At 41.1% G+C, this 27857-nt stretch overlaps 1 protein-coding gene across 1 annotated transcript; it reads right to left on the reverse strand.

The window, feature by feature from the left end:
* Positions 1 to 1565: 1565 nt before the first annotated feature.
* Positions 1566 to 16653, reverse strand: rgl1 (ral guanine nucleotide dissociation stimulator-like 1). Its single transcript, XM_010779906.1, is given in 19 exon segments — positions 1566 to 3335; positions 4100 to 4214; positions 4688 to 4845; positions 4848 to 4938; positions 5713 to 5896; positions 6069 to 6158; positions 7644 to 7765; positions 7871 to 7903; positions 8163 to 8249; positions 8557 to 8646; positions 8853 to 8937; positions 9049 to 9152; positions 9241 to 9456; positions 9743 to 9867; positions 10969 to 11159; positions 11606 to 11668; positions 11755 to 11963; positions 14110 to 14220; positions 16445 to 16653. Coding segments are annotated over 19 exon segments (2307 nt in total). The 5' UTR covers positions 16490 to 16653; the 3' UTR covers positions 1566 to 3147.
* Positions 16654 to 27857: the final 11204 nt, after the last annotated feature.

Raw genomic sequence — 27857 nt, forward strand, 5'->3', positions numbered from 1 at the left:
TGGTTTCAAACCTCTTTGAGTGTGTCCATTTAAAATGAATAGATGCCTACTTGAGACCACCTTCCCAGATAATGGTTTTCATGTACCTGAGTTCAACCAAAGGGAAGATTGTTACTTCTCAAATTGTTTGATTTGAAGGATTTGTAGAGGTTGTAAGTTGAGACACAGCGAAGCACTAAAGTCAGCAGGGACATGCATGAGAATATGTAATAAAGCACACAATTCAATACAACATGTACGATGTGAGGGTCTAAGGACAGAGGGTGTCATATTGTTACTGATATTCTGTACAAACTGTGGAGTCCACTAAGACAAATGTAACATTTGTGATATTGGGCTATATAAATAAACATTGGTTGATTGATTGATTGATTGATTGATTGATTGATTGATTGAACATAACCAAGCTCAAATCACTGTCGTTGTCATTTCGGATCACTTGTGGGTATTGAAGCATTACATTTCAACATACCATTCACAAAGAAAAAGTTTGCATGTTTTGAATGAAGGAGAAACTCGAGCTAATGTAAAGTGAATGTATATTCCCTAAAGGTAGCTCTGTGTTCATGTTTTATATTACTTCCTGTGATTGTCAGAAATCCTTGTTTGTCTTTGAATTTCTGGAAAAGTGTTTCAACAGCACAGCAAATTCAACTTCCGGAAACAAAGGTTGTCACTGCTGCATTCAACTCAGCAGAAATGTGTTCCACTCAGCAAAATAACTTGGACTTTGTCCAGAACAGCGTCTGGTCCTTTTCTTGATAATGTCAAAGTTAACCAGCTCCAGCATGTTGTCAATCTCAGCTCAAAGGCAAAAGGACGGATCCAAAGCAGACAGAAAAAAAACAAATGAACAGATTTTTGTGCATTTGTGATAGATGTGCTTCAAACGAGCAAAATTAACAACATAACAAAACAGTTGTCATTGAACTGTCATTAAAACTATATTAATTACACTTGGTGCTGATTCCCCTCCTTCAGCTGATTGGGAGAAAGACTGAGAAACATTCCCAAACATAACAAATGATGTGCTCATAAATACATCTCCTATGTGTCAGTCACAATTAAAAATGCTTCCTAATTATGGTGAAATTAAATGTCTCATCAATAAGGAAATGTGTATGAAGGGTTTTTTGATTAAAATAAACCAATAAACAGAATGAGGCCTGCGGCTTTAGGTTATTGTTAGGCAAGAATAAACTCTTGTATTAGTAGTACTAACATCTGCCCTGATGCAGAATAAGCACGGAGTAGCCTAAAGTCTCAAAAGGAACTAAAGACTGGAGTTTTTGGGTCAAATTATGTCCAGAAATAAGGTTTGTATTAAGTCAACAAGTCATCAGACTAGCATGGGTGTGCACTGTGCACAACTCCGATCTGAATAACCTTCCTATCAACTCAGGGGAAAGAAAGATTCTGCTTTTATGAATTGGGAAATTAAAATGACAAGTATTATAATGAGGCACTGCTACGACGTGTTAGAAATGATACACTATGTTACTTATATTGATCAAGAGCAATCGGTCAAATACAAGAGGGAATCAAAAACACACTAGACAATCATGAACATATTGATAATAATTTATTTATTCAGGTAGAGAAAGAGTCTTTGGCAGTGAAGAACATAGGAGCTGAGGGTGATTTAATGAGGACATTTTAAAATGAAGTGCTGTGTGGAGACAAATATTTGGGCAATTAACACAACAGTGAACCATTCCTCCCAATATAAACTGGCTGCACCAATTGGCACGATACAAGGACATTGTGAGATATGCAAGAGTGGATTCAAAATAAAACAGTTTATCTGTGAATGGGTCGCTGTAATGACACGGGTGTTGGTGATGTGAAACGTTGATGGTGTTGGAAACAGATGGTGGTTTACTGTGTGAAGAGGATTCCTCTGTGTGGTGAATTTAAGTGTCCTTCAGGAAAGATTTCCACATGTATCACAGTCAAATCTGGCACTGGCTTTTTTTTTCCCGACACCCTTTTGAATTCATGAAACATTTACTTCATCACTCTCCAATCTGGCATACATTTCTGGCCTAAATTTAGTTATAAAAACTTATAAAAAGCAAAAATTACAAACAATAATTCATTCAGTGAAGAGGAAGAAAACCACGTACGGAGCGGCTCGTTCACTCTTCTGTATTCACTTCACATTGGCTTCTTCTATCAACTGACAAGTGCATCTCTATAGTTCATATAATGAAGGGCAAAGAGGTATGCATCAGCTTCAGAACATTTGCATGGTGTTTTTCTAATCCAGGAAGTCAGTTCCCTCCTCACCGTTCTTACACATCTGTTATCTTTACGTGTCTAGATATGTGAGGATATGAGGGAACAGGTTTCCTGATTAGAAAGCAGCACACATTTAATCTCTGCACCCTAAAGACAGAGCAGGTAAGGCCATTTCAATGGTTGCACAAGACTTGTTAAAACCAAGTAAGGGAACCAATCAGAATGCAGGAAACATTCGTCACACAGCTCACAATATGAGAGGGGCTAAACACTCACACGCAGTGCACACTGTGCACAAGTCAGACATGCGTGACTAGGTAAGAAAACAACATCACAAGTCCTGTCAATCAATTAATTAATGATCAATTAATGTCATTCAGAATACTATCAGGTCCATTCATTCATCGATTAAGGCAACAGGACTGGACACTTCTCCGTCCATTCCACCATCTGTCTTCTCTTTCTGCATTCATCACACTTTTATGTGTTAATCTTCAGCTACACAGGACAAAATGAAGTTCATTCAATATCAGAATACTGTTGGAGGTCAGGAGTTTGGCTGCTCCCATTACATGTGCAAAAACCTGTTGTTGTAAAGAGCCGAAGCCACTAGGGGTCGCTGTTTCACTCTGACATTACTAGTAAAAAGTCTCACTGGCACAGCAGTCACGATACAGATCCATGTTCCGTAATAAGGCTGGGAAAAGAAGGGATGGCACAGCTCATGATAAGAGTCAAAGTGGAGCTCTTTGAGGGTCTGAAAACTCATAGCGACCCACCTTCAGAGCCCATCCATTCATCCATCCAGCCTCTAAAGCCCAAACAGTTCACCTCATCGCCCTGTATGTCCTGGATTAGTGGTGTCAGGGCGAAGCACCAGACCCCCCCCCCCCCTGCTGTTAGGGGTCACAGTGTGACCTTGCTGAGTCTCAGTGAGAGGGTGGAGCGGTGCTGAGCGCGGGGCAGGGTGGAGCTGCAGCGGCTCCGCAGCTGGACCGTCCGCCCCGCAGAGCCTCGCACCCGCAGCAGGAAGTCAAAGTTAGCCGAGGTGTTCATGGCGTAAAAGACGTTGGCGTTGTCTGGGATCACCAGTTCTGAAAGGAGACAAAAAGCAGAAATGATTGGTCAAATGTAGCTCTTCGTGTTCTTCCTGTAAATATACTTGAGTGCGCTAAACGGGTTATTGTGGTTTATGAAAACAGCTCTTCAGCGGAAAATAAATCACAATTATTAAAATGGCTGAATTGCGTGACAAAGGGTATTTCCACATTGTTGTTTTACAGTTACTGATACCACAACTTCTGTTTCCTGTATTTACTGTAAGCGTATGACTGTATTCATAGGAATTTTCTAAGTTACGGTCACTACATTGGTTTCCTGCCTGTCAGAGATTTTACTTTAAAATGCACATCTTGGTTTTTTAAAGTACTGAGTGGTTAAGAAAGAAAAATACATTCCTAATCTTCTGCAATATAAAACATCTGGATCACTCAAGTTGTCTGGTTCAGGTTTGCTTATAGTTCCCAGAGTCAAAACTGAACAAGGTTAAGCAGTGTTCAGTTTTTATGTTCTATATATTTGTACATAAACTCCCAAAATACTGCAGATAAGCTGAAACTCAAGGCTAAAGACTTTTCTGGTTGCCGTTGGCCTTAATTCAATCAAATAATATGTACACGTTATTTTATGATGTGTGTCTTTTGCACAGTGTTTAAAGCATTTTATGTTTTTGTAAAGCCCTTTGAGTTGGCCCTTTGCTGCAATACAAATAACAAAAACATTTGCCAATTAGCCCAGCAACCCCAAGAGGTTTCATGAAAAGGATGAATGAGGCTCAAAGTAGATCCATGTTTTTTACCTCTCTCCTCAGAGATGACTTGCACCAGCTCGTATCCCTCCTCTGGCTCCACCTCCAGGTTGTGCTTAGCCATGGCTCTAGAAATCACCGCCGGAGTCTTGTCTTGACTGGTCAACTATTGAGGAAATGGACAAAATAATTACTAATTTTTACATATATTTTGTAGAGATGTAAACCCAGGCAGGATCACATCACACATGTTTGTTTAGATAAATAACAACAAATCACCTCTGCTCCATAGCTTCTCTTGATAACTGGACATAAACTCCCACTGTACATTTTACATGTATATTCGATTTAATATTCAATAATCACAATTAATGTATATATAATATCCTGCATTATATTTTCTTACTGGACCTTTTTATTTCCACATGGATGTTTTTTTTACTTTTTAATGCTATTTTATTTCTACTTCAGAAATATTTTGGATTGTTTATATCTAGTATTTCTCTTATGTACATTGCCTTGTTTTTTATACTGCTGCAATGCAAACGTTTCCCAAATTGGGATCAATAAAGTACTTCTCTATCTATCTCTCTATATATCTATCTCTCTATATATCTATCCATATATCTATCTATTTACCAGAATGCTCTTGTAGAGATTCCCGTTGCCCTGCTCCAGGCTGACTCTGATGATGCACGCGTCCTGGGCCTGGGTGTTGTAGACTGGGCTGTGCATCAGGGAGCTGGGGGACATTGGGGTGAGGGAGAGGGAGCGTCTGTGGGTGCAGGGGGGCCCGGGGAGGGGGGGGAGGCAGGAGTCATGGAGACGCTGGCTGTCGACGAGCTGGTGTCCATGGAGTGGAGAGAATTACAGGAGGAGGATTCTGAGAGCTGCGGAAACATAAAGACACAGATGTAGAACAATTAGATCATTTTACTCCACAAAGTCGCAGCATTTAGGAAGGCAAAGCTCAAACAAGACAAGTAGAGGTGTGCTTCCTTTAAACCTTTTGGGAATGTATGAAAATGATTAGATGGACGAAGTGGGTAGTGTTCAATATTTTCCTCTTTTTTTGTGCTGAATTGAGGTCGTCAAATAGTGAAGGGCGTTCCCTTTTATCCCAGAGTTAGATTTTACTCTTCACTAATAATATATGTTGAAAAACATTTTTTAAAAGTTCCACTATTTCGATCATATCGATGCCTCTTGTGCTAAATGTGAAATAAATGTGGGCTTTATCCTTTTGGGACAAATGATAGGGCTTGTTTGTTTTTTTAAAGCAATGAGAAATGTGCTGAATAATATAACTTTCATAAGGTACATAGTGTTCTCTATGTATTTTTTTTTATCATTTTGATAGCTGCTATTTAGTTTTGTGTGTTATGAGATTGTGTTGCTGTGTATATCTTTATGCAATTTGAGTTACTATAGTAACAGCAAAGAAATGTACCAATTCAAAAGAGATATGTCATTCTGAGGTGTTTGGAGAAAGTTGTTGCCATTTTTCTCTCAAGGAAAGGGTCAAAATAATATATTAATAACACCTGACCAGTCCCTCCTTTCGCAAAAACATACATTTCAAGCTGTCTCCTCAAACCAATCATCTTCACAAAGTCCCAAAGAAATACTTAAATGAACACATTTTCTTTGGCATTATAACCCACCTTGTTTTGCTGGGAGTCTGAGGAGTGTGTGGGGGTGAGACCCTCGCTGTCTGAGGGGCTGCTGGAGTCACTGGAGGAAACACTGACTGAGTCCATGCTCTCCCCTGAGCTGCCAGTAGGGGGCGAGCGAGGCGTCTCTCTGACGGGAGAGCTGGCTGAACTGTTGTCTGTACCAAGAAACAGCCTGGAAACAAGCAGAGTCAATAATTAGATCATAAAATAAATAGGTAACGTCAATAAATTGGGACAGTCTGACAACCTCAGCCAAAGACATGTATTCTTAACTACATTTAAAAGTTTAAAAATAGACATTTCTCCATTAGATGCATTTAAATCAATTCTCCTGATGTACTCACAGGCTGAGTCTCTTCACCATGCTTTTTCTCGGTTTGGGCAAAGTTGGACTGCTGTCGCCAAGACCTTCGATCGCACAGGACAAGGAATAGCTGCAAGAGAGAACATTAATAATAAACCTTAGACATCATAAAACATTTCCCGGAGGCTTCGAGAGCCATAAATTAGAGATAGGGAAAGAGAAAGTCAGAGAGGACAAGAGAAGGAGGGAGCAGAGAGAGTTCACAGAGGAAAATCTGATAAGTACAATAGATCAGTAGGGAGTGAAGACACAACACAAGAACAGCAGGAGAGAGGACAGAAAGAAGACCCTATTGTGTCAAAGTGAACAAAAGGTCCAACTGACCATAACCACATTCACTAATTTGTTATCTAATGCAGTGGTTCCCAACCTTTTTTGTCTGGTCCCTTTAGCTGGTCGCCATTCTATAAGAACCCCCTGACTCATCTGTGGCGATTCCCTAACATCTTTTATTGTATTAAACCCTTTGTTATTGTATCCAACCCAACTGCTCATTGAATGAAAATCACTCACCCTCAATACAAATGCATTTAAACTGGACATGCACACTTATTGTGAGTGAAACTACTTTAAAGCAGATGTATCTGTAGCTGGCGATAAACTGTGGAATTCTTTACCAAATGATTTAAAATGTTTTATGAACATCTCAAGGTTTAAGAAAATGTATAAAGAAAGAATAATTAGACAATATGAAGTTAACCTGATGGTAGATTGTAGGGATGCCAGAAACTGACCATGATCAAATTCGAAAATCGGACAGCCCTGGCGAATATTAATCGATTATTCGCCTGCGCTGCTGGCTTCCTCCAAGTTTACAGTAAAACAAACTGGTGGTGTGACCAATGGCCATTTACAATTATTAATACTATTACTATTAATAGCATTAGTCTATATTTTGGTTGAAACTAAGCCAGGAAAAAAAAGAAAAACATAAATAATAATAAAAAAATATATAAATCAAATCAAATTTTAAAAATAATTTTCGATTATGGAGACTTTAACGAATATTCGAAAAATCGAATAATCGCTGGCATCCCTAGTAGATTGTTGTGTTTACTTTTGATTGTGTTTGGTTTCATGTTACTTTAAGTATTTGTAAGCAGCTGTGATTGACAGACCATTGATTTTTGAATAACGGTTCGTGTTAAATAAGAATTGAACTCGGTGCTCCTTTCCATCGTGGGCTACGAAAACTGCTTAAAGTGTACGTGTTTTGTTTTATAATAAGTGCCAGGAGTGGAATAAACTAATAAATAAATAAAATGAAGACTCACTTCTGGCAGTTTCAAAGTATTTTAATATGTTACTAGAGCTTTTAATGAGATTTGAGCTTGCTTGTCTTTCATAAGCTTTGGTAGTTCTGGGGGCAGGACATCAGGCTTATGAAAATTGATTGTTTTTTGTTTGGAAGTAAATTGCAATCCCTAATCTTTATATGTATCCCCGGCATTCCTGTCAAGTATCCCAATGGACCCCCATACCCCTGGTTGGGAACCACTGATCTCATGGATAACAGAGCAATAAGGAAAAGGGGCATTCTGAAAAGCAGCAGTACCTCTCTTCTTCACTGAGCAGCACCTGGCTCTTAAACCAGCGAAGGAAGGTCTTCTCTGGAGTCAGACAGTAGCTGTTGCAGGCCGACTGGAGAAGCTTGATCTGAGCGATCACCTCAAACTCCTGCAGAGACGGAGAGCAAGTTAGATCACATGTCACCTGAACACATCTGGGGATGAATGTCACGGTATGATCATATCAGAGGAGGTCGCTTTCAGCTTCACTTACCCTTCGTCTCTTCTCAAAGTTGTTCAGACCACCCTACGTAGGACACAAAGAGCACGCTGTCAGACCCCGGACATCACATACCAGTGGCCGCGTACACAAACAGCATTAGGTGGACCATTTCAAAAATGTGCCGACAGAAATTCCTCACGCACTCATGGAAATGTACGCCCTGGTTTCTGACGGCAGTTACGCAGATAGACTCAGATCTGAGGAACTGTGTCAACCCGCCGACACTTGCTCCCACATACCGAAACACCCTCACATTCAGCAGGTAGTTGATGATTTTCCTTACCTCTACTATGTCAGGTAGGGCTGTATCCAGCATGGTGAGGTCGGTTAGAAAGGTCCCCAAGTACGGTATTGTTCCTTGCATGGCTCCCTGTGGAGAAAGACATTTGTTTAAATAAATACTTCAAGGATGCCACATTAAAACACGAGACTCATTTACAACTGTGATTTACGGATGCCAGGGTGGGTTTTGTATATACACTACATGCTTAGTGTAAGTACAGCACAGTGCACAGTGTAAACACAGCTAAGCATGTGGCTTCATTAAACCAAAGAGCCTAGAACTCACTTTACAGTAAATTACTTAAGAGGAATGCGTTGTGTTAAATTATAAAAGCGTGGTTTTAGCTGTCTTTGATCAATTTGTCAGGCATTTGTTTCAGAAGCTTTTGTCTCACCATTTCCTTCTGCAGCAGCAGTCTCTTGTGGGTGCGTTTCTGATGCTCCTTGGCACAACTCTCCAAACTGGCAAACTTTGAAGTGCCTTCCTGTAGAGCAAACAACACAAACGCAGCGTGAGTCCTCCAGATTCTCACCAGCGACTGAAGGAATGCTTTTAAGATTTACAGATGAAGTCCCATGTCTGTTTCAGTAACAACTGCATACTTTAAAACTGGGATTCCACAGCGGATACCACATTTACTCATTTTGCAGATCTCTATGAAATTAAATTCTTGTTGGAGTTGGAGCTCACCCTCATGAGGAGCTCCCTGCTGGTCAGGTAGTTGTTGTGATCAGAGAAAATGTCTGAGAGTTCCTCAAATGTCTGCATGCTGTCTCTGTGTGAAGAAACATTCATGTTAGGTTATGGTAATGAACGTTTTTGGCTCAAATATATGCGCAAAAAGCATTTATTCTGCAAAAAGGCTGATTCTACAACCAACACTTACTTGTGCACACAGGCCCATGCCCTCTTGAGCCTGTACAGAGGGTTGGACTGCAGCGCAGATACGATGGCTCTCAGAGACGAGAAGTTTTTGCGTATTCGACACTCCTGGTAGGAGAAAAAGACACGAGGACAGTTATAATTTGCCCCATGTTGTGGTAGGCTTTGAGATGAATGTATGTGTGTTTTTGCCAACCTGAGCGATGTCTATCCAGCGCTGGATGACCCGCGCTCTGACATGAGGTCTGATCTGTCTGTGTTTCAGCACCGTGCTGACCACGCAGGCCGCCACAGCGTTGAACTGAGTGATGGTGGCGCGCACGGTGGGAGCGCTGTGCTTGTTGTGCTTCTTATCCCTCTGAGACCAGATGGAGCCCAGGCAGTGGTGGGGCACTACCTTTTTAAACAGCAGCTGGATGCAGAAGAACAACAGGCTGATGTTAGTATGACGACAGTGAGGAAAGTCGCAGGGATGTTTCAATTAAAGGTTCAAGGCTTTGATTGTCATTCGTACATAGCTACAGTGTAGTTATGTCGATGAAAATCTTATGTCACAGGCTCCTCCAACAGTGCATCACAATAAAACAGATACAATAGTGCAAGTAAATACAAAAAAATCGAATAGAAGTTGTAATCTTTTCCCGCCAAACACACACACTGCACATCCACCCACTTCCCTCTCATTTCCCTCCACTCACCGCGTCCATGTATGTCAGCTGCTCGGCCACCAGGTCGGACTCGAATGACAGGAAATCCTCCTGGACCTCGATCTCCACTTCCTCCTCTTCCCCCAGACAGAAAGAGCTGTTGCCGTGGAAACCAACTGAAAGTACACAAACAGATGAATTAACTCAGAGGGAATTTGATAAAAAAAAGACAAAGAAATAAATAGCACTTTACAGAACAATGCTATCATTACACAAAATGAGGAATATTATGATATTAACTTTATTAAGATGAAAACATGTGAAAGTATTGTACACAACAAAGAACTATGGTTGCACAAATTTTGAAAAATATTCAATAAGTTGTGGAATAACGCAATATATTACTTGCAATTCATATCTGAGAAAGTTACCATCAGATACTAAACTGTACTGAGTTCTGCTGCTTTTACTATACTTTTTAAAAGATAACAATTGCTTGTTAAATTAATTAAATTAAATGTTAAAATGTTTTTTTCAAATTGTTGTCTAACTGAATTTAACTTAATTAATCAAGAAAAAAAGATGATGGATAATTGTAACATGATGAATTCTCGTACCTATCTTTCAACTAACTAAACAAATCCCTGAGTGAATGATCAAGTATTTTGCAGTGTGTGCATCATGCAAGCTAACATGATGAACTCAAATAACAGTATATTTAGAAGCCCTTAAAGGTCACCTATTATGCAAAATCCACTTTTTCATGTCTGTTATACATCAACATGTGTCCCCTCTGTGTAAAGAGATTCTGAAAAAAAAGATTCTCTCTCTCTTTGTCCTGATCCATTTATATAACAACCTGTCTGAAAAAGAGCTGATCAGATTTTGCCCACTTTATGATGTCATAAGGTTTTTTTGGCTTGTGTGACCATTAGCCAATCACCAACCAAGGTAACCCCCCCCTTATCACCTGAATCTCCTCCTAGAGCACCATTGAGTTCTTTTAAACCAAATCTCTCTCAGAGGGGCGTGGGGAGGGGCTCCTTATTTTCATCTAAAGTAACAGACAGAGAATCAGCACTTTGGAAACAGGGCTGAAACAGAGGGGATTATGGGTAATGCTGCAATGATCTGTTTGGTGTTTTAGCCAAACACTTCAGAGACATGTTTTCTATTTATCTGAGACCTATAATATGTTGATGAAAAACTGTATAATAGGGGACCTTTAAAAAACGATATGTTATAAAAAACATTTCTAAAGACACTCTGTTAGGTACCATCAGGGTCATCCATGCTGTTCTGACTCTGCAGATGCTCCAGCAGACCCTCCGCCCGTCTCAGGGCCTCGGACAACGGCAGGGCCCTGCGCAGGTAGTCAGTCAGCCGGTGGAGGCAGGGGTAGTCGGGGGGCTCCTGGAAGTCTTCGGGGCACTGGTCCAGCCAGGCACGCAGGATGGAGGCCAAGGCACTGTGGAGGCAGCAGGGGGAGATTTAAGAGTTGTCAACGATGGAAGGACAGGTGATAAGTCAGCTAAACTGCTGAAACATATAATAATAAAGCTTCATTTATATCGCACTTTTCATACAACAAGTCCTCACACACAAGCTCAAAGTGCTTTACGAAATGACACATCACAAGTTACAACCAAACAACAAGAAATTCCCCTCAGATTATTTGTTAAGAACTTTACAGGTACATGCAGCAAAATATAACATTTTATCAGGTTAATAGACCAGGAGGTAAAATGTATGATAATAAAAATAAAATAAATAATGGTTTCTCTCTGACAGATAAGACACAAGACAACTGAATCGATGCAGCAATATAAAATATAAAATGTTAAAATGTTGATATATCAATGTTATCTGTGCATATGGAACATATAGTGATGAATGTATACAAATGAATCTCACCTTCTGATGGCTACATACGTTTCAGAGCATTTGCCGTCTTCCTGCTCCTCCACACTTCCATACCTGCAACAGGAACAAAAGGAAAGGAATTTAAAACCACTAAAAAGTCAAGTCAGTGCATTATTCCGCTCCACTTGACTCCAGCCTACCTGTCCAGCAGCAGCTGCAGAACAGTCTGAGTGCTGGCGAAGGCTCTGTAGGTGGACAGGAAGATGGAGGTGTAGGTGAGGTCGTTGTCTCCGATCGCCGTCAATAAGGTCTCCACCAGACGCTCCAGTGTTCCTGCACGGATACTTCGGATTTTGCAGGTTTCCAGCTGGCTCACCGTGTGGCCGGGAGGCAGGCGATCCCCCTCCACCTAAAATCACACAACACATATTTGTATACTGTTTAAAAGATGAGGAATGCTATAATGTAACACTGTGACCTGGCTGGTGGTGCTTTCAAAGCTTTTATTTTTCTTTGTTTGGCTTTGAATTGATCACAGATTGATATTATTTCGTATGTTAATCGTGGCTTTGATCTGTCTTTATAATTGTAATTGTGATAGAGACTAGATTCAAGATTCAAAGGCTTTATTATCATATGCACTTCAGTCTCTGGCTCCTCTAACAAAAAAGAAATAGAAATAAAAATAGTTTGTAATGTTATCCGTGTCTGTTGATTGTTATGTACTTGTCGAGGGACTCGGCTAATAGCTGATTTAAAGTAATATTTGATACATTTGTATGCATGGTTCTTGTTTAATTAAGCCTATAAACTTCTTTATGTGTGAGGTCGTCTTGTTTGACCACTCCCACACAAAACAAAACAAATTGCACTTGAGCTCTGCTACTTAAAATTCTGAAATACTGCACATATTTTATTATCAGGGTGAATTGTAAATTGTACTTTTTGTTACTAAACTTAATTTTTTGTATTTAAAAAACATTATTGAACAGGTTTTAATTTTATAGTAGGTTTTGAAAATACTTTTTTTTTTGTACAACTTAATTGTTCTTATTGTGTTGAATGCCCCATTATACACCAAAGCAAATTCCATGTATGTGTAAAACTACTTGGCCATAAACCCGATTCCGATTTAAAACGTGACATGACAGGAGTGGAGAAAGTCCTCAGAACACAAAGGTGGTAAGGACAATTACTTTTAATTCTCTAAAAGTGTCGGACTATTTTGTCGACAGAGAAATAGACTGAGAGGTTACAAAACAGGCAGGGGAGAGCATGAGAGGAGGTGGCACAGACATGGAGAGAAAGAGACCTAGCACGCCACAGCAGGAAACTCTCCAATCTGCTTTTAATCACAGCAGGCCCCTCCTCCCCCGTCCCTCCAGACAGAGCGGGGGACAGCCAACTTCTCCCACCGCTCCCCTCCCATAACAACACACTCACACAGGCTTTTCACAATCAACTACAAATGCACTGAATTTGCAACCGAATCCACTAAATACCCGGCCTTCACACTGTAAACATACATCAGTGTACAATCCCACGCATTGTACAGTAATTGCTTTTATTCGATGACAATGGACTGCTTATAGTAAATATACTGATGCTCAATAGGGATCAGTCTCTATTCTACTCGACTCAATACTCAGCACTAAAGCTCCCATGTTGTTTTAGTTAGCTCGAATACAGTTGGTGGTTTGCGGCGCCAATACATCAATACAGTCGGAGCTGTTATCTATTTTTCTTTTATGTGCCATTCACCATCCCCCATGTGGAGAACAAAAACTCAACAGTGATACAAACAAACCAACAACACGAGATCCTGATTATTTTTCTAGAAAACAAAGACCATGCATCTGTAATTTATTTTCCACTGCATTCTTTTTGTAGAAAGCACACAAAGAAACTAATGATCTAATTGGCAGTATAATAACTATATAAACCTCACTATGTTGATGTAAACAGCACATTGGAGGAAACACCAATGCACTCAAAAAATTTACAACTCAAGGAAAAGCCTTTAATACCCCTTTTTTTTGTCATAGTGGTATTTTAGCAAACACTGCTGTACAGGGGAGCGAGCAGTTCAGTTGGCATTCGGGAAAGTCAGGAAATCACATGCTTTGGCTAAACAGCCAAGGTCTGGTTAAAGTGCAGATCTGATTTTCAGCAGGCAGCTAAGCAGGTGTTGTCTAACACAGGGAGATTTATAGCTCAAATGTTAAAACAACAGCCCTTGTGGAGCACAATGCTGGGACGCTCCACTATTCAAAGACACAGTCTGCTTTAAACAATGGAGATTAGGTTCTGTTTTTTTATGATAAGTCTGCACACAAGATTGCTTTTATAAAAATATCTACACATGATAAATTCCAAGGTAGAAACTCTTCCACTTTGGGGATAAATCAGCGGTTCACATGTTGCACATTTACAGGTTAAAAGAGTGGGAAAAATAAGTATTGGGTTTTAATTTGTGTAATCTGTCTCGCTCAGGGTTTCTTCTTTGGAAAAGCTCGCTCAGCTGTGATTCTGTTACACTGTGAGACTTCACTCACCCCTAGCCATCTTGCTCCCTTGTTGGCCGCCTGCTGGATTTGAACCCTCTTCAGTGTCACATTGTAGATCGCTCCTTCCTCGACTTCCTCCCCCCAGTCCTGCACCGAGCTCTGCAAGAAAGAGAGGGGAAAGTTAGCAGCTTCAAGAGCAGAGGACAAGATGTGCAAAGGATACATCTAAATCTACATAATAATGTCCTGTATTTAAAACTGCAGGCCAAGTGTCTGTAAGTTAACAAAATAGGAACTGACATTTTTGGAAACATCACTGAGAAAAGCAGAAGGAAGCATCAGAAAAACCCAGCACTCAAACAAACTAGTGAAGGAAGGACTAAAAGTGCAGTAAAACATCAAGAATGACCAACTCCCCAACCCCCATCACTGCAGCCTGCCAGGCCTTCCTCCCTCTTTTATTCCCTATCCATCTCTTTCACCCGTCCCCCTCTCTCTGAGGTGAAGTCAGAGCTGGACTGCTTTACTGGAGTTTAGAAAACTGGAGATAAGAGCCAGAAGGTCTCTTAAACAAACCCCTAGATAATAAAACAAAACATGTTGATATGTCTCTGTCTGTTTGTCTGCTAATTATACAAGCCAAGGGAGCTTGATTATAAAATGCACTTTCAATCGGCTCATAACTCTAAATAGATTTGTGCTCGGCTTGCTCCATATGTACTGCGTCTGCCTCTGGTTGTAAATCACTGACAAACAGCGAATAAACAATCAGAGCGAGCAGAGGGAAATCAAAATACTAAACTCCTGCTCAGAGAGAGTGCGCCAAAACACAGTCACAGATATGCTGAGACATCAACATATGGAGACAGAGACAAAAACAGAGGCAGAGACAGCGAGAGAGAGGGACTGGCCAAATATAAACACCACGCATGCAGTATTATGGCCAAGTCCTCACACACAGGCCAAGATCACTCTCACTTGTCCCCACTTTCATCTACACAGCTCAATGGCAATGTCCACAGCCAGAAGAGAGGTTAAGGGTCAACGTCGCCCGTTAACAGGCTCAATGGTCAGTCCTGGAGGCCGGTGGCACTCGGCCATAACTGTTAGGGTGTTTGGGTTTGAACAGAAACATGTGATGCTGAAAATGAAAAGGAAGCCCACACAAAAAACACAAAGAGAGAGAAAAAGAGAGGTGGAGTTAAAAGAAAAAGGGTTTTAACTTCCTCTGGCTGACAAAAACATTAGTATGTCTGTTTCTTCAAATGTCACAAGCTGCATTTGTCTGAAACATGTCTACATGCCTGTCCGCCACACAGCTCAGCATCTTGCTGTAAGGTCAGTGCGTATCACTCTAGTTGCTAGTGGATGGGTGGCTGGCGCAGAGAAAGATAAATACATCAGTGCATGAGTCATGCAGTCCACACACTCCCAAAACAATAGCAGCAGGTCTCTGTTCTGGCCGGGCTGCTGAGTTCACAGTCTGCACACACAGCCTGCTTTATCAGCCACAGAACTGGAGATGTTTTTCAGAGCAGGGTTTTAAAAGAGGCTCTGCTCTGCTTTGTGCAGCAAGGTGGGGGCTTATTGTGAGACAAAGTTCCAAAAGCTTACATGAAAAGCAAAAAGCAAAACATTTTGCCACTGTGATGTTTTCTATTCACCAGAGAATACAGGAGAGCAACATTACACAGCAGACAGCGATGCCTTTAGAGAGCACACAATATCAAATACACTCTAGATATGATGTAAACAGGAGCTGGGTTGTTTACTCTGCACTACAGTTTGGATCCCAAGAAGATGCTCAAAAAGAGCACAGGGATGTAACTAAAGGGAGCAAATAGTTCTAATCTGCCTATCAGCTGTCTGTGAAACAATACTCCTGAGATAACAACAACAACAACAGTTGTTCTAAATCTCTGGCGCTGCTTTGTTGGCTTTGTGTTGTCCTCGCCTGGACGCAGCTGGGACCCGTGGAGAGGCAGCGAAGGCCCCAGGGCCACGCCAATTGTTCCCGACAGGCCCCCACACAAAAGTTATTATATTCACCATCAGGGAGGGGAGAGCTAACGGATCGAGTTCATATACTGGCGGAGTCGCAAGGGGGTTTTATCGTCTGTGATCCCCCCCATATTTCCAAACTTTGAACGACATCTTTACGCACCATCAATGTAGGCTAAACTGGATTTAAACTCTGGTAAACACAATTAAAACTCAATGTTCATGTGTTCCCCCGCTGCTACCCCCCTCCTCCTCCTCCTCCTCTACACCCCCTTATCCTCTACTTTCCCTAGCCCAAACGCCCTCCACCTTTTCCTCCCCCCTCATCCAAACCACAGACTCAACAACAGAGCACAGGATGGAAAAGCGTTTTTGTTTTTACCATTTTACTTTTCCAGACGAACTTCATGGTGAGAGTTTCTTTCATGATCCGGGGACAGCATCAGAGCTCGGGAATAATCCGACAAGGAAAAAAGAAAAGTGTTCCTGTGTGTTTAAATCAAATCCCAGATCCTTGCTTAAAAATATCTTCTACTTCACCACACACACTTTCTTCCTCTCAACTCCAATAGTCTTGTGTCTGTCAGCAGGCTCTCCCCTCTTCTACTGAATGACAAAACTCCTCCTCCCTGCCTATACAACAGACACGGGTAAACTCCTCCCCCTCCTCCCTTTTTGGTCCGACTTCCATCACTCTGACAACAAAGTGCGCGCTCAGACGTGGGGTTGTGATTTCTGTTTGCGCAACACACCCAATACACAGGAATCACTTTCCCTTGGAATTTTTTGGAACTCGTGACTGATGTTTATGATATTTTGAAAATGGTCAATAAACCCTTATAAATACAATACATAAATCCATGAGATATGTAGCCTACAGCATTTAAAGTTATTATTGGTACATCATTCTTTCTTTTTCTTTCGTTTGGAAATATATTTGCTTATTGTTATTATTAATGAACACATGACATTTGTGGTTTTAAAAAATATACGTTCTGTTGGCATAATTCTAATGGTCGCAGTGTTTTGTTAAAATAAAGTTTTTTTCAATTTGTTGAATCTCCCAGTTAGTGTTTTGGTGGACATGGTGGATAGGCTTATACATGCAGGACATTTCACTTAAAAAAGACCATAAACTTCGGAAGACACCCCCTTTATTTGAAAAACTCACATTGCTAATATTAGCCTAGCTGAACTTCAAAATGCATTTTGCCCAAAATAACAAAATGTAAACATGTCGCTTGAAAAACACTTACCTGATTAAGCCTCATGCTCCTGTAAATATTAAAGAGATAAGCAGAACCGGATATATGATGGTATTTATTTTTCATTCTTCCTCGTCAAACCCTGGTGACTACATTACCCACAATGCATTGCCGAGCAGTTTGATCAGAGGAGGAAAGAAAGAGGTCTGGAGCATTTACATTGTCCTCTTGATTTACCCAAACATACACAACATTTTTTAAGTTATCATTTATATTTCACTAGAAATGGTTCCATACCTATAGAGGACTATGGTGTGTATCTGTAAGTTCAAGTTGAATGTCCCATCTACAGTTTCACACAAGTAGAATAGAAACTGAGGTGACGTGCCTTTGTGACGTGCAACAACATTAGCATTAACCTTTCTGTTGGTCGCTTGTTAGCAGACCCTTCACGCTATGGCAGAGTGAACAGGTACAGGCAGGGCCCATAGTGATAGCCCTATAGTTTAAATCTACTTCCCACAAATAAATATATGGACATGGGTTACTATTTAAAAAAAATTGTAAATTTATTTAGCAACCTGTCCATGTGATTTTAAGTGAGGGTGGACCTCAAATCCTCTAGGGGGGTCCGGGGGCATGCTACCCCGGTAAGATTTGTTTTTTACATTTTGCAGTTAAATGCATCAATTTTGCATGAATAATTTCCAATATGAAAAAACACTGACACCCTCAAATGGAAATATGTGTTTACATAAATGGTGACCAAACCGTTTGAGACCCACTGAGAACTTAGACTAAGTTAACTATCTAAACACTCAGAGAGTCCTTTACCTCACGCTGAGGTTATCCCGAGCTTGAATGACACGCAGAGACCAATCAAGGGCTTTGATTCATGATATGACAGTGGCCATGTCGGCAGGCCACATCATGTAGACAGCCAGTCACCCAAAATATCCTCAGGCCAGCAGGCCACTTAACAGGCCAGGCCATCGGGAAACCCCCCGGTCCTCCCGATGGCCAGTCCGGGACTGGGTACAGGAGGCGTAGAGCGAGGGATCATTGTTCACAAGTTAATCGATCGCAGATGGCGTCGTGGGCGCGGAATAATAAAAAGTAAAAACCTAAATGGGTCGTGAAATATAGTTGGGCGGCCGTTAATATAAGTCTATGTGTGGGAAACCCTGGACTTCAAACATCTCCCTCTGCTCTGGAGCCACTAAAGGCTTAATATACAACATTTTGAATAACACCTCTTAACTTTAAGGTGTAAAGATCTTCCCCTTCAACAAATAAGAGGCTCCTTTGGATAATTAAAAAGCATTTTGGTTTAATGGCTAAAGTGGACCAACCTGTTTATTTACATATAAATCTGGCGATTAACATATGACTCACTGTAATATACATTAATATTAACATATCCTACAGATGAGCGGATACAGTGAGATATCCTGAAGCAGCTGCCTCCTCACATCCCTGCGTGGGACAATACAAGGAAGGCTGTAGATGCCGTCATCAGTACTGTGTGCATTGTAGTTACAGCAGAGGAGAATGGGCCGAGTGTGAGAATGGCTGAACTGTTCCACTGTGAATGGCCCTGCACACGTACTCAAACTGCCCACTTGTGTGAATAAACGGGAAGATATGAATCAAGCCTTGACTTTGTGAGGGGGCTTTTTGTACAAAGTTGTATCGTAAACATATATCAACTGTGAGCAAGCAGTGGTTCACAAATTCGCTGGTCCATTTAGTGGGCAGATGGAATAATTAAACCACTGATCCAGAGTCAGGAGACAGTGGGAACAGGCTCAGTGGGAGAGATGTCAGTGGCCCCTTTCCAATATCATGTGTACGTGATATGACTACCCTCTCTGCTGGCTCCCATAACACCGATACGAAACACCAACGTCACACTCGCCGTCACGACTCGCCGTCGCTGACAAGCAGATACACAGATGACCCCACACACACAAGATCCCCACTTTTGACATAGACTGGAGGGCACTCAAATGCCAGGGAAGACTAATGGACGTCTCAGTCAGTGTGTCTCTGTGTGTGGTAATCACAATCTCACAAGTTTTTCTACTTGCTGACTTTTCATCAGGCTGCATATCTGGCCGGGCTCCAGTTCCCAGGCCAAGCTGCCCCGGTGTCCAATCGGGTCTCTGGAGCTCTGGGAAACCCAGAGGGGCAGTCGGAAGGTTGCGACCCCACGTGACCTCTAGCTCGGCCCCTGGGGGATCGTGGTGTTGGTCTCACAGTGGGAATGATGTCATATCTCAGTGCAAACAAGATGTTCGACAAATGTGACAGCAGCTGCTCCGTCAGATGGATGAACAGATGAGCAGACTAAATGTCTTCTTTTAATTAAAGTAGTATTATTCCTATGAGAAACTACTTATGTCTGTTTTATATTTTAAGGAATACGGAACATTTCAGGAAATGTTCGAGCTATTTTATGCTTATTTTGTCCAAATCCAAGTCAGGTCTCATTTCCTTGAGGATAAGTTAAAGAAATAGTTTGCCATGTTGGAAAATAGACTGGCTGTATATAAATGATTGCTAAGAGTTAAATGATACCACTCTCACTTGTAGGCTACAGTACACTGAAAGCTAAGCAAAAGCTAGCAGGTGGTTAGCTCAGCTTATCATCAAACCTGGAAACAGCTTGCCTGGCTCTCTCCAAAGATAACAAAACCCATCTAATAGACCCTCCGAATCTCACTTTTAACCAAAACCAAAGTGTATATTTTGTTGTGTTTTTACAAAGTTACTTCCAGGACTATATTTTTACCCGTAGGGAGGGACTTCCTGGAGTCTTATCATCACTTGGATCTTCCAGGCAGTTCAAGCTGCTAGTCTCAATAAGTCTAAGACTGCCAATCATCACCGAAAATGACACGAGGTGTAGATAAGGTTTCCTCCATAGATTAGACAAGTTATTATAAATACCTTTGGTAAAGTAAATGTAGAAAAGCCGCTGCCAAAAGTTAAAGGAATAGGAAGCTACATTTCAGGAAATGTCAGAGCTGTTTTAATATGTTTTGTGTTCAAGTCTCTTTAAGTTAAAGAAAACGTTTTCTATGTTGGGAAATACACTTGTTTTTTGCGGACTGAAGGAGATACTACTCTCTTGCAGGCTAGACTAAAAAAGGAAGCTAAAGCTAGCAGGTGGCTAGCGTCCAGGACTATCTTTTCACCGAAAGCAGGGACTTCCTTGAGTCTAATCATCACTGTGAGTTTTCCTGGCATTTCAAGCTGCTATTCTCATCAAGTACATGCTGAAAATGACCTAAAACGAAACTAGGTTTTAATAAGGTTTCCTGCATAAATGAAACAACCTTATTGTTTCCATATCTTTATAATCTGTAAAGTAAAGCTAGAATTCCTGTAGGCTAAAGGTTCAAGCTAATATACTGTAGCAGAAGTGAATTACATTTTATTGCTGCAACATTGAAAAGTTTATCAAATATTGCACACAGCATTCCTGCACTACAATACCTCCCAATCCTCATACCAAGTTATCCCTCTTGGAAGACTAATGACGTAATTGCACTTAGGAAAGCCCTTGACGAATGCAGGGCAGTTTCTTTTAATGGGATACTGCTATTATTGAACTTCCCCAGTACGTTCTTCTCCCTGTTTCACAAAGTGCGAACAGAGAGCTACAGTACAGACAGAAAGGGGACAAAAACAGGAGGAGCGCCACTCGCACTATTATTGCACCACTGTGGGGAAAAAACGCAAATTCCAGGAAATCTCCCACTTCCTGCCTCCAGCCTCCCGACTCCAGCGAGCCTGCTGTCCTCATACCTGACTGCTGGGGAACTTTTCAGCCTGAAGCATGGTCATAAATGACGAGATGAAAAGTGATTCCTTAAAGGTGACCTATCATGCAAAATGCACTTTTGTACATCTTTTATACATGAATACGTGTCCCCGGTGTTCCAGGGAACTCACCAAGAGTCAGAAAACACAACCTCTCTATTTTCCTCCATACCCTAATCTCTTAAAAAGGGGCTGCAACGGGTTTGATACAGACTGATCCAGATTTGAACACTTCTATGACGTCACAGAAGTGGCGCTACGGCTATTGGGCCAACTCCACCAATCAGGAGGAGACAGCCACGGACATTGCCGTTCGAAAGCGCTGGAGACGCTGTAGTACATATATGCCAGGCCTGTAGATGGTGCTGTTCTCACAGAATCAGCCCATGCAAAGACAGTGTTAAATAGAGCGAAATGAGGAATGGCTAAAATGCATGATCTGTTTGGTATTTTGAAAAATAAAAAGTATAAATATGCCTTATATAGGTATGGTCCTACACTATATTATTCAAATATAGCATGATAGGTCCACTTTAACTGCTTTTTTCATATAAATTGTGACGGGTCCTTAAAAAGCTTTGAATAGAAAATCCTCACCATCTATAGCATTGGCTAGTATGTATAATACAAATGTATTCTGNTCACAGAATCAGCCCATGCAAAGACAGTGTTAAATTGAGCGAAATGAGGAATGGCTAAAATGCATGATCTGTTTGGTATTTTGAAAAATAAAAAGTATAAATATGCCTTATATAGGTATGGTCCTACACTATATTATTCAAATATAGCATGATAGGTCCACTTTAAGCAATCTGATTTAGATTGAGAGACCGATAAAAATCATTACAATATTGGAAAAAGCACCACAACCAAACCACATTGGAAGTCGCCCGCTTTATTTGAGTTACGCATATTTCAGATTAGATTATTAGAGTCGGTAAATTTTTTTAGCGTCATATTCCTCATTTGTTTTTCACCGAGAGTGTTTTCCTCAGTCGACGGTACATGGGGTTTTCCCTTTCCTGTAGTGTGTTATATAGGTTTTTGTGCATGTAAATGGTCCAAAAGTTCCCTCCAGAGGTACTCATTTGTTTACATAGTGACATCACAATGTAACTCTTGCGCTTCTATTGGCTAGCGCTCCAACACATTGTATAGGCTAAGGGGCAAGACATCTCCAAGCAGTTGACCAATCACATCAGAGCCGGCTAGCAGAGGTTTTTGAACAGGCCCAATATACAAAGATGAACCTGAAAATAGGGCTACTTTAAGCTGAACTTTAAAGTGCATTTTAGCCACAAGGAGAAAAATGTAAAGTTATATATTAAAAAAGTACTCAAGTGATTTAACATTACACATCTACATGGTTAGGATCAATAACAAAAGAAGGAATCACCATACTGAAACAAAGACAGGACAGTCATTTGGTCAGCATGTGTAATGTCTCAGGGTTTACATCCCAGATAAAATGGCATGTATCAAAGAAAAAGAAGGATGCTGTAGAGATTAACTTGAAAGGACATTATCTCTGAGAGAGAGAGACAGTGTGAGGGAGAGACGGAGACAGGTGGGGAGAGTTCACAGGACAGCCAGAAACTGAGAGGGTCCATACGGGCCGACAGACAGGCGTGACGCGACAGGAGCATCGTGCACCGGCTTCCAGAGAATGAGTGATTTCATGTCGGACCGGAAAGAGACGCCCTGTTTTCCTTTCAGCTGGAAACGAGTAAACAGAGGAGACTCATCGTTTCATCGTGTGAGAGGAGTATCATCTGCGACTGGATCCAGTGGAAATGTGTTGCATAAGGAGAGAGGAAGTTTCCTGCAATCCTATCTGGACCAAATGTGTCAGAACATTCTCACTCTGTTCTTGATGGTACATGTTCCTTTTATCGTGAACGGGTAAATCTTGGACCGGGAACTTTAAAGGAGACATGCCATGGCCATTTCCACTGATCATAATTCCATTGTTGAAGTCTACTAGAATAGATTTATATCGTGCAATTTTCCAAAATCACTTTGGTTTCTCATACAGCATCTCTGTAAACTATGTGTATTCACTGAATTTCACTCTCTGTCTTTAACGGCTCGTTGTAAGTCCGTGGATTGGTCAATTTGGACCAATCAGCGGGGGCTTAACGTAACGGCTCTGCGGACGTAATATAACGGCTCCACGGATTGGTCCATTTCGTTCGGGGTAACGCATGACATCATGCGTGCGGTACCCGGAAGAATCAATGGACAGTGACGTATCTCCAACGAGGCGTTTTGGGGAGGTATTTTCTGTGTTAGAGTTTTACTCGCTACAGGGAGTACTTTGAGGGTTTTGACTCTGCAGACCGTTTACATTCATAAAAAACCTTCATAACACACAAGGGAACGGGTAATAACCGGAAAAGCATGACATGGGACCTTTAAGGNTTTACTTTCTACTTCTTACATGTTGAACTCAAATACCTGTACTTTCTACTTCTTACATGTTGAACACAAATACCTGTACTTTCTACTTCTCACATGTTGAACCCAAATACCTGTACTTTCTACTTCTCACATGTTGAACCCAAATACCTGTACTTTCTACTTCTTACATGTTGAACTCAAATACCTGTACTTTCTACTTCTTACATGTTGAACACAAATACCTGTACTTTCTACTTCTCACATTTTCCAAACAGGCTGGTTCCTTTAGTCTGAATGTGTGTTTGGTGGCGTGATCATTATTATTTAGAGTCATTGCGTGCCTATTGATTTGAACACGATCCGTGTATCCATCATTTCCTGGTCTTCTCTAAAGAAGAGGGACCAATGAAAACGTTGTCATGTTGCCGTTGTTCAGCATGGAAACATTCATTAGCTAACAATGACATTATTGTTCTATTAATATAAAGGGAGGTCAGGTACTCTTTAAAACAGCTGCTAGTTATGGGTACTTTTTACTGAAGTACATTTCAAAGTTCTTTACTTTTACTTGAGTAAATAAGTTTAGTCAGTAACCAGAGTATTTTAAAACACGAGTATCTGTACTTCTACTTGAGCAAAGGACGTGTGTACTTTTGCCATCTCTGACAGGAAGACAACACAAAGGTTAATCTTGTTTCTAAACTGCATGTGTTGAGTGTTACTGTACTTGTGGCTGCAGAAGCGGGTGTCCCAGGCCCCCCCGGTGGTGGAGCAGTGCTGCTGGCAGGACAGACACAGAGGGACGCCGTCACTGTCCACGGCCTGCAGGAAACCTGACTCTGAGGGCGGCTGATCTTCCATCGTCTCACAGGACTCACTGACTGCGCTGCAGAGACACACAGAGGAAGAAAGTTATTCTCAGTGAAATCCTCAGTGTGTCAAGAATAGAAATTAATGTGGTGTGGAAATAAATATAATCCAGAATGTCAGTAAGTTAAAAGGTAAGCCTTGACATTTTTTACAAGCCCACGTTGAAGGATATTTGGATTTTCTAACCGTGCAACTTCCGTAAAATTATCCAAAATACATAAAAGACATGGGTAAAACTTACACTGACGATTAAATAGCATAAATGATAACATACTTATTTATTTGATCTGCCACAATTTGGGCGAGTGGATAGAGTGTCCAGAATGTATTCGTTTAAAATGTATCATTCAAGACGGATTCAACTCAATTATCCCACATTATTCACAGGACTCGCTGACCGGGCTGCAGAGACGCAGAGGAAGAAATGTATACGTTAAAAATATAAGATTCAAGAAATGTATGACAGAGACTCAGGAGTAATGCTTCATAAGGTGGGTGCTTGGAGGATAAACTCAAAGAAGGAAGTGGATACAAATGTATTTGGTGTCAAGAAGTTTAAAATGTAAGATTCAAGATTGATTTAACTTCATTATCCCACATTATTCCAACCGTGATACATCCATACAATCCTCCAAAATACATACAACACATGGGTAAGACATCTACAGCACACAAGAAATGTAAAAACAGCCACTGATGCTCTAAAACAGATACAAAGTCATTAGTTAGTTGGTTTCAATCTGGATATTATACTTGTTTATCTGATCTGCTACCATTTAAAGTGTGAAACATTGTGAAAAAGGACAAGGTGTCAAGTTTGCATTTAGAGAAAAACAAATATTTATTGGAAAATGTAACGTGAGAAGATGATCCAAGTCAATTCTGACAAAAATATACTGACTCAAGGATGGACAACAGAAGGAGATCAAACATCCTTCATATCCAATCAAAGTATATTTACTTAAAGGGGACCTATCATGCAAAATGCACTTTTGTACGTCTTTTCTACATGAATATGTGTCCCCGGTGTTCCAGGGAACTCACCAAGTGTCAGAAAACACAACCCTCTCTATTTNGGTCAATTTGGACCAATCAGCGGGGGCTTAACGTAACGGCTCTGCGGACGTAATGTAACGGCTCCACGGATTGGTCCATTTCGTTCCGGGTAACGCATGACATCATGCGGTACCCGGAAAAATCAATGGACAGTGACGTATCTCCAACGAGGCGTTTTGGGGAGGTATTTTCTGTGTTAGAGTTTTACTCGCTACAGGGAGTACTTTGAGGGTTTTGACTCTGCAGACCGTTTACATTCATAAAAAACCTTCATAACACACAAGGGAACGGGTAATAACCGGAAAAGCATGACATGGGACCTTTAAGGTAACGGTTTCAAGTCCTGGTATGACCAAATACTGCTATGGTGCCCCTGAGCCTGGGCGCTGTACACAATCCCAATACTAGGATGGGTCAAATGCAGAACCCTTTTGGTAAATGTGTGGAAAAAAAGAACTCTTTCTGATGCATTTGTGTGTGCCGTTGCTAGGTTTGTGTTTTCAAAGCCCAGTAGAGGGCAGAGTTCATGAACCCTTGTGTTTATCCAGAGTCAGCAACGGTTTTAGACCAGACCAAGCCAGAGCAACAAACCCAAGAGGTTGGATTTATGGTGCAAGGTCAGGATGATCTGCCATAACTCAATAAAACCTAAGAAAGAGACAATCAAAGTAGCTTTAACAGGTCATTTGAGAGCAATGAAGCAGGGGCATGGCACTCAGTAAGGTTATTTGATAGTTATTTAATGAAGCAACAGATGAGTGTCTGTGGATCTAGTAGCAGTAACAAGGAAAACACTGCAGGGAAAAACATGCCAGGTCTTCTCTCACAGCTGCATTTTCTTTTTCTCTTCTCTTTTTTTCTGTCTCATCTTCGGTCGACTGAGGCCTTTGTTCAAACAGTCACATTAAAGCTCTTGTCTGCCTCTCTGTTCTCTTATGTCATGCCCCTGCTCCCCTCAGATCTATTGTCCTGGCTGTTGTTGAGCTCAGCCTCTTTTTCACTCTCTTTCTCTGGATGGGTGACATCATTAGTTTCCAGTAAAGTCCAGAGCTTCAGGCTGAGACCCCTCCTCCTCCTCCTCCTCCTCCTCCTCCTCCTCCTCCACATTAAACACATCTGACCCTGCGAACCAAGACACACTTCAAAGAAATGTTGCTCAAAGTTGCATCAACATCAAATCTACCAAACCATAATTACTTACAGAGATGTTCGGCTATTAAAAATTGTGAAACAGATTAATGTTTTTCTTCAGCCTCCACATGGGGTCTTTTGGACCGTTACACTAAAGCGAGGATAATCCTCTCTGGAGCTATAATGACTAAGAAGGTGCTGTAAGTTAAGGTACTTTCAGGTTTCTCTGCCTCAAGAACAGTTAAGATAAATTCCCAGAACATGCATATACACACACACACAACCCCCCTTTCATGGGGCCCCTACCCTGACCCCCCTAGATCTAAGCCTGGCTAAGCCTTGAATGAATCAGTCTGGGCTGGCTAGGTTGTCTGTCTGACCCCCTGCTAATGAGAGGTGCACCATCTGTTGCCCATGCTACCCTAAACTTGTCACATATGCAACAAAAACAACACACAGCATCGATGAAGCCGGTAGCAGGCTGGTGACAACTGCTGCCTTGTCAAAACCAAGAAAAACTGCACAGAAAACCACAGGTCTATCAACACAGAATGTGCCAATTTACACTTACTCTCACAACACAGTGTTTTCTGTCTGCACTGCAATAATAACATAACTTCCTTTTAATTAATCTTGTTTTAATTCTAAAGGGATTTTTCGCTCACGTCTGCAGTTTTGTAAATCAAACTGCAAAGCATGTACGCTGTAGGAAATGAAACTGCGTATCTGATGAACACAACAACATACACCAAAAAGAGGCAGTAGCACAATAACAAGCACAATTGTTGCCATCACACCAACAAAAGCATTAGATATTTAATCTGCCAAAACAATAGGGACTGCTATTATTGTGTAAAATTGTAATATATATATATAACAATATTTCCTGCTGATTTAATCAAACACACACAGGATGTGTTTCCTTTTCTACAGATGGTGCGTTTATTTGTTTATCTTAGTGTTTGACCTCAGTNCAGTTATCATGGTTAGTAACCTGCTGACATGCAGAATGTGTAAGCGCTTATATGTATAACTATCATCCGGACACCAGCAGCCTTACACACTAATGCAACATCTACTTATACACACACACACACACACACACATATGCTAATACACACATCACAATGCCAGCTTTATCCTAGTCATGTGTCCTGGCTAATACTTCAAGCCTTGAGCGGGAAAAGGAGTGGAGGAGTGTGTGTGTGTTTGTTTGTTTGTGTGTGTTTGTGTGTGTGTGTGTGTGTGTGTGTGTGTGTGTGTGTGTGTGTGTGTGTGTGTGTGTGTGTGTGTGTGTGTGTGTGT

This window comes from Notothenia coriiceps, unplaced genomic scaffold, assembly GCF_000735185.1.
Source record: "Notothenia coriiceps isolate Sejong01 unplaced genomic scaffold, NC01 NC01_scaffold00020931, whole genome shotgun sequence".
NCBI lineage: Eukaryota > Metazoa > Chordata > Actinopteri > Perciformes > Nototheniidae > Notothenia > Notothenia coriiceps.